This window comes from Myotis brandtii, unplaced genomic scaffold, assembly GCF_000412655.1.
Source record: "Myotis brandtii unplaced genomic scaffold, ASM41265v1 scaffold601, whole genome shotgun sequence".
In the NCBI taxonomy this organism is placed as follows: Eukaryota; Metazoa; Chordata; class Mammalia; order Chiroptera; family Vespertilionidae; genus Myotis; species Myotis brandtii.
In genome coordinates this window covers 1,153,862-1,161,759 of record NW_005370276.1, presented here as the reverse complement: position 1 = coordinate 1,161,759, position 7,898 = coordinate 1,153,862, and the positions used below count along the sequence as shown (strand labels likewise).

The window sequence follows — 7,898 nt, the reverse complement described above, 5'->3', positions numbered from 1 at the left end:
GGGGTTGTGGGAAACTGGGGGAGGGGATGCCTGGGCCCTTTGTTCTGGCTCTCCTGATGGCAGGGCGCCCCTGACCCCCCCCCAACTCTGTGGTTCTGCGGGTCTTTCCTGGTCTCCACTTGAGTTTCTGCCCTGAATCTCTGTCCCTCTTCCCTCTGGTTCTCTGTCCCCCTCTCTCTCTGAGCCTCTGTGCACCACCCTCTGTGTCTCTGGCCCCCTCTTTCTGGCTCTCTGTGCCCCTCCCTCTGGGTCTCTGTCCCCCTCTCTCTGGATCTCCCTTTAGCCTTACTAGGGCCTGTGCCCCGTCTTTTCCAGCAGCTGCTGCTCACGTCCTAGCACCTGTTCTTGGGGTGGGACTAAGATCTCACAACCCCCTTCCCGGAACTAGGCCCTGACTCCTGTCTTCTTTCAACTAGTAATCCATGCCCACATGACTGGCACCCATGGGCCCTGTGCATGACTATGGGGTCTTCAAGACTTCATCCCAACCCAGGCTCCCCTGGAAATCCAGAGGAGAACACTTCTCACCCTAAGCTTCCCCAGAAATCCAGCCCCCTTCTCCAGGACCTAGGAGTCCCAGCCTCAGCCTCCTCCCCCAGACCCCGGGGTCTGGACTCCCAGCTCTCCAAGCCCTGAGAGGGTGGGTCGGGGGAGCCTTGCTGAGCTCTGTGTTCTTCCAGGCCCAGATGGGGGAACCCCGGGCTGGGGCCCCCCTGGACGATGGCAGCGCCTGGACAGGAAGTGAGGAAGGAAGCGAGGAGGGCACCGGAGGCAGCGAGGGGGCTGGGGGAGACGGGGGTCCGGATGCTGAGGGTGTCTGGAGTCCAGACATCGAGCAGAGCTTCCAGGAGGCCCTGGCCATCTACCCACCCTGCGGCCGGCGGAAAATCATCCTGTCCGATGAAGGCAAGATGTATGGTGAGTCACCCCCTCTTTTGCCCTGGCCCTCATTGATTAATAAAAGATAACAAGCAACATTTATGGCTCCCGCATCCCCTCCCCCTGGCTGGCCTGGCCGATCGGCTTGTGCAGGAATTCGTGCACCGGGCCTCTAGTTGATTAATAAAAGACAACAAGCAACATTTATGGCGCTTTAAACACTGTTCACATAAAAGCACTTCATAGCCTCATGATGACTCAGGTAGGAGCTAGCATCCCATTTGCACAGATGAGGCCCAGTAAAGCTACGTGATTTGCCTGAGGCCACAAAGCTACTGGCTCAGGTAGGAGCTAGCATCCCATTTGCACAGATGAGGAAACTGAGGCCCAGAAAGGCTACGTGATTTGCCTGAGGCCACAAAGCTACTGTGTGGCGGAGCTGGGATTTGAACCCAGGCAGTGTGGCTCCAAAACCTGCAGTTGTAACCAGCTTGCTGGGGCCTCTGGGAACTCTGGCTTCTCTCTCCTTCCCTGGTGTCCTCTCTGCTGGGAAGTTCTGCTGAGGGGCTAACTCTTCCATCTTTGACCCCGCAGGTCGGAATGAACTGATTGCCCGTTACATCAAGCTGAGAACAGGGAAGACCCGAACTCGCAAACAGGTCTCAGGACTGACTCTGGGGCTTGTGTGGGGGACGGGCTGGTCTTCTCAGGGCCGTACTGGTATGGGCAGGTTCAGGTTCGAGGACGGTGTGGTTCAGGCGCTTTTGTCTGTCTTCTCAGCTCAGTATACTCTGTGCCTGTTTGGTATAGTTCTCTTAGCCGTTGTGTTGGAACCAGAGTGAGAGAGACTGAAGGAACCAAAGAGAAGGACAGGGAAGGGGAGGGAGAGCTGGGTTTGCTGGGTCTGGGGAAGAAGTCTTAGAGAGAAGAGTGGCCTGTATGGTTGCATCTGTGTTTGCCTGCTCCTGAGACAGCTGGCATGTTCTGCGTGTCATCTCCCGGGTCCCAGCAGCTCGTGGGGCACCTGGAGGGAGGCAAGGGGTAGGGGACGCAAGGGGCAAGTGACTCTCGCCTGAATCTACTTCTTTGTCACTCCCTCCAGGTCTCTAGTCACATCCAGGTCTTGGCCCGAAGGAAATCGAGGGAAATCCAGTCCAAGCTCAAGGTAGAGACCAAAGCAGACATCCTGGGTGGGGGGGGGAGGGGCAGAGAGAGGGGGACAGGGACCCAGAAAGAGCGGACAAGAACTCAGAGAGGGTAACAGATCCAGAGAAGGCGGGACAGAGATGCAGGGTGGGGGACAGAGACCAAGACATGGGCATAGATTCACACAGAAAGGGGAACAGAATGGGGGAGCAGAAACCCAAGGTGGGGGTTAATGGCACAGCAGGGAGTGGGTGGATGGAGACCATGGGTAGGGAAAGATCCATAGAGAGAGGGGCACAGAGATCTCGCTTGGGGCAGGCAAGAAGAATGGGATGTCAGGCCTCTCCTCTGGCGACTGCTGCCTCCCGCCTCCCTCCTCTCCCCTCCTGACCTTCCTGTGCTCTTCCTGGCGCCCTCGTCACCCTTCCCTCTTGTGCTGTGAAGGTCTCCTCTTGGTCTCCTCCTGATCCATCTTCCCATTTCCGGTCCCTGTGTGGCCTGTCTGTTCTTCCTGTGCCCAGATATCGTCATGTCCTTCTGGAGCTTTTCACATCCCCTTTCTTTTCTCCATCCTCTGGATTTCCGGTTGGTTCCCTCTTGGTCACAGACCCTCATTTTCTACTCCTTACAGTAGGGAGTCTCTTCTGCCTCTTTCTTTGGATTTGGGGACCATCACTTCCTATTCCTTTTTTAAAAAAAATATATTTTATTGATTTTTTACAGAGAGGAAGGGAGAGGGATAGAGAGTTAGAAACATCGATGAGAGAGAAGCATCGATCAGCTGCCTCCTACACGACCCCTACTGGGGATGTGCCTGCAACCAAGGTACATGCCCTTGACCGGAATCAAACCTGGGACCCTTCAGTCCGCAGGCCAACGCTCTATCCACTGAGCCAAACCAGCCAGGGCCCTATTCCTTTTTTTGTACCCAGAAGCCTTCCCTTCCTTTCTCTTTGGATCTAAACACCTTCCCTTCTGTCTTTTCTTTCTTTTTTAAAAAAATATATTTTATTGATTTTTTACAGAGAGGAAGGGAGAGAGGTAGAGAGTTAGAAACATCAATGAGAGAGAAACATCGATCAGCTGCTTCCCACACACCCCCTATTGGGGATGTGCCTGCAACCAAGGTACATGCCCTTGACCGGAATCGAACCTGGGACCCTTCAGTCCACAGGCCAACGCTCTATCCACTGAGCCAAACCAGCCAGGGCTTTTCGTTCTTTCTTAAACACTTTTTTTTTTTACTGATTTGAGAGAGAGAGAAACATCCATCAATAGCCTCCCAGGGTATGTGCCCTGACTGAGAATTGAACCGGCGACCTTCTGGTACACGGGACGATACTCAATCAACTGAGCCACACTGGCCAGGGCTCTCTGGTCTTTTCTGGAGTTCACTGCTCCCCTCTGTCCTGTCTCAGTGAGGAAACGCTCACTGCCTATTCCTTCTGGGTTCAAAATTCTCATTTCCTGTTGCCTGTATATCCGGAAACCTTCACTTCCGGCTCTTTAATGACCTAGAAATCCTCATGACTGTCTTTTATTTTGGGCATTGGGAACTTCTTTTCCCCTCTAGGCCTGCCCCCCGCCTCCCTGCTTCCCCCATTCCATAGTCACCCTTCATTTCGCTTTCCTCTCATTGCTCTGCTCAGGGTGGTGGGCTACAGGGGTTGGCAGGGAGGCAAGGTGGGGTGCCCAGACCTCACTTCCTAAATCCTGTTTTCTTTCCTTCTTTGGCTCCCTCCCCCATGGGCAGGCCCTGAATGTGGTAAGTCCCTCTGCCCATCCTCCCATCCACTCCCTTACCCCAGACATTCTTGAGGGATAAGGGGCTGTAGTGAGAGGGATTTGGACCCTCCCCAGCCCGTTACCATGACCTCCCATCTCTGAGCCTCCCTATGCTTACCCTGCCCACCCCATCACTGTCCCCACCCTTGCTGTGTCCACTGGAACCCCGTTAACATGGACCCTCAACGCTTCCTCCAGGACCAGGTTTCCAAGGATAAGGCTTTCCAGACAATGGCCACCATGTCCTCGGCCCAGCTCATCTCAGCACCTTCCCTGCAGGCCAAACTGGGTCCCGCTGGTCCTCAGGTGGCCTGGGTTGGGGACTGTGGGGTTCAAGGCTGGAGGGTTGAGGGGGTGGTTTCAATCAGGGACTAACTGGCTGTCCCCCTTTGTCTCATCTCCAGGCCTCTGAGCTTTTCCAGTTTTGGTCAGGGGGCTCTGGGACCCCCTGGAATGTTCCAGAGTGAGTACTTTCTGTTCTACATCAGCACCTGTCCCCCTCCTCCACTCTCTCCCACAGGCCTTCCTCACCCCCCACCCGGCTCCCAGCTCCCTTGTGCACATCCATTCTGGAGCCGGGCTGTCTGGATTTGAGTCCCAGGCAGGAGGGGGAGGTGATGGTCTGAGAGGAAGACTAGGTCTGTGATGGGATAGTGAGGAGGGGATGGGGCAGGAGAGTCAGGAGGAGGAGGGGTGGCGCTGGGGCCTGACTGGCTGAGAAGGAGGGAGGAGGCAGGGACAGCGCCTGGGCTTCGGCTGGTGACTGGGGTTGGTGGGACTGTCCACAGATGCGGAACCTGTGGGAGGAATGGGTTTGGGGGAAAATGAGCTCAGCATGAGACTTGATGAGTGTGAGAGGCCTGGAAGATGTCCACGGGGCCCGGCCAGCGTGGCTCAGTGGTTGAGCATCAACCTATGAACCAGGAGGTCACGGTTCGATTCCCGGTCAGGGCACATGCCAGCCCGTGCTGGATCCCCAGTGAGGGGCATGCAGGAGGCAGCCAATCATTGATTCTCTCTCATCGATGTTTCTATCTCTTTCACTTCCTCTCTGAAATCAATAAAAGTTATTTTTTAAACAGTTTAAAAAATATTCATGGGAACAATGGCCTTCTGCTCAGATTGGCTGGGCCCCAGAGGCTCATGGGAAAGGCATTTGTAGGTCTAAACTCCAGGGAAGGTTGAGTGGAGCCCCAGAGGCTCATGGGAAGGCTGGTTCTCATCCCACAGAGGTGGTTCTTGGGCCCGAACAGGGGTCCATCTCAGAATCAGAAGAAAGAAAATGGCCTCAGAGGTAAATTGGAGTGTTCTTTTTAGCTATGAGAGAGCCAGGAGGGTGACAGGATATGTTTCTAGCTAGCAAGACAGGAATGGGCCCAGAGGCTCATGGGAAGTGTAGTTTTCAGCCCAGAAAGGAGCCAATGGTTCTAGGCGGGGTGTTGGTCGGGCAATGTGGCCTCAGGACGGTGAGGCCGGAGTGTTGAGAGTGTTGCCAAAGAGAGTCAAGTGACAGGCTGTGGGATCCAGGCTGGGAGAGAAGAGTTCGCCGGGAGGTGCTGCTGGATGGGGACATAGGAAGAGTCAGAACCAGTCCCCAGAGCCGTAGGGGAGGAGGCTGATCTGGAAAGGGGGTGTTCTGCACTGGTCGGGAGGGTTCCTCTTTTTATAGAGCTGATAGTCAACTTGAGGAGACGAATGTTAATTAAACCATGTGCATAAACACACAATGGAAGAGTATATGCGATGTGGTGTGAAGAACTGCAACAGGGCCCGGCCGGTGTTGCTCAGTGGTCGAGCGTGGATCTATGAACCAAGAGGGTCACAGTTCAATTCCCTGGCAGGGCACATGCCTAGGTTGTAGGCTTAGTCCCCAGTAGGGGGCGTGCAAGAGGCAGCGATCAGTGATTCTCTCTCATCATTGATGTTTTTATCTCTCCCTCTCCCTTCCTCTCTGTAATCAATAAAAATATTAAGAAAAAATAGAACTGCAGCAGGCTCTGGGGTGAGGGAGAGAGTTCCAGGGAGTTTCTCTGAGGAGGTAATGTGGAAGGCTGAGAAGGACTTTGTCAGGTGAAGAATGAAGGTGGGAATATTTTAGGCAGAGAAAACAGTATGTGCCAATGCCCTGTGGTAGGAAAGCGGTGAGTTTCAGGAACTGAGAGAAGGCCACGGGCCAGTCAGTCAAATGTTTACTGAGCAGCTATTAAGTGCCTGTTACTCTGCTTCAATTGGGGACACAGCATTGAACAAATTAGAGATAATTCCTGCCTTCATGGGGCTTATATACTTGGAGAGGGGAGGAGACAGACAATAAGCATGTAAACAACTAAAGCATTAAAAGAAAAGAATAAATGTGGGTAATAAAGCAGGGTATCCGTGCTCTATTTATTTATTTTTAATTTTTTTGTATGTGCTCTATTTAGACAGAAGTCAGGAAGGCCTCGGAGGAGGTAATATTTGGGCAGTGGCCTAATGATGAGAAATTAAGTCGGTGGGTTGGGTACTGGAGTTTAGATTTCAGAATTGGGATGGCAAGTGAAGGCCGTAGGGAGCCAAAGTTGGAAAGTCCCTGGAGTTTGTGTCTTTCTGATTTTTTTGTTTTGTTGTTGTTGTTTGTTAATCTTCACCCGAGGATATTTTTCCATTGATTTCTAGAGAGAGTGGAAGAGAGAGGGAAAGATGTGAGAGAAACACATCGATGGGTTGCCTCCTGCATGAGCCCTGACCAGGTCCCGGGCCGGGGAGGAGCCTGTAACCAAGGTACTTACTTGCTCTTGACTGGAATCGAACCCGGGGCCCTTTGGTTCACAGGCTGACGCTCTATCCACTGAGCCAAACCAGCTAGGGATTTTTAAAAATATATATTTTTATTGATTTCAGAGAGGAAGGAAGGAGAGAGAGATAGAAACATCAATGATGAGAGAGAATCATTGATGGGCTGCCTCCTGCAGGCCCCCTACTGGGGATTGAACCCACAACCCGGGCATGTGCCCTGACTGGGAATCAAACCACGACCTCCTACTTCATAGGTTGATGCTCAACCACTGAGCCACACCAGCCGGGCTGTGTCTTTCTGATCTTGATCTTTGGACCCTTGATCTCTTACTGACCTCTGACCTCATCATGTCTCCTTGACCTCTGACCTCTCAGTCTCACCACCATCTGGGATGCCCATATGGTATTGGTCTCTATGCTATCAGATAACTACCATCACTGGCCACGGGTGATTATTGAAATTGAAGTTAACGCAAATGCAATAAAATTAAAACTTCAATCCCTCAGACACCTGAGCCACATTCCTGCTCAGTAGTCATGTCACGTGTTCAGGAGCCACAGTGCTGGGCGGCACAGATAGGGAACACTTTCTTTTTTTTTTTTTTAAATACATTTTATTGACTTTTTACAGAGAGGAAGGGAGAGAGATAGAGAGTTAGAAACATCGAGAGAAACATCCATCAGCTGCCTCCTACACACCTCCTACTGGGGATGTGCCCGCAACCAAGGTACATGCCCTTGACCGGAATCGAACCCAGGACCTTTCAGTTCGCAGGCCGAAGCTCTATCCACTGAGCCAAACTGGTTTCGGCGGGAACACTTTCATTATCGCAGGAAGTTCTGTTGGACGCACTGCTTTGGATTTTGTGCTGCCTCCTCACCCCAAAGTTTGGTCTGATTTCTGGGCTCACCAGTCCCATTTCTGGGCTGCCAGTCATTTTCTACCCCCCTCCTGACCCTTTCCTCCTCTTTCTCCAGATTTCCTAGTCTCCTCACCCAAGAGACCCCATTTCTGTTCTCTTTCTGCCATTTTGTGAGAGGTACTAAACTATCACCAAGACCCCAGGCTTCATGGTTGGGACTGACCTGGTTTGAGCCCAGGCTCCACAGCTGTGTGACTGGGTGGGTCAGCTGACCCCTGTGCAAATGAGAAGAGCAGTAATCACACCTACCCCATAGGCTCTGAGGCTTCGATTAAAATGTGCACATAGCCCTGACCGGTTTGGCTCAGTGGATAGAGCAGCCGTGGGCAAACTACGGCCCGCGGGCCGGATCTGGCCAGTTTGAAATGAAAAAAACTAAAAAAAAAAAAA

At 52.7% G+C, this 7,898-nt stretch overlaps 1 protein-coding gene across 2 annotated transcripts in view; it reads left to right on the top strand.

Annotated features, from left to right (window-relative positions):
* The window catches only part of TEAD2 (TEA domain family member 2), a 19,686-nt gene that overhangs the window by 942 nt on the left and 10,846 nt on the right, over positions 1-7,898 (top strand). For both annotated transcript variants that reach the window (XM_005879513.2, XM_005879512.2), the window contains exons 2-7: positions 681-918; positions 1,474-1,538; positions 1,982-2,044; positions 3,779-3,790; positions 4,009-4,116; positions 4,215-4,273. In XM_005879513.2, the coding sequence (XP_005879575.1) occupies positions 687-918; positions 1,474-1,538; positions 1,982-2,044; positions 3,779-3,790; positions 4,009-4,116; positions 4,215-4,273 (539 nt within the window). In that variant the 5' untranslated portion in view covers positions 681-686. The remainder of the gene's footprint in view (positions 1-680; positions 919-1,473; positions 1,539-1,981; positions 2,045-3,778; positions 3,791-4,008; positions 4,117-4,214; positions 4,274-7,898) is intronic.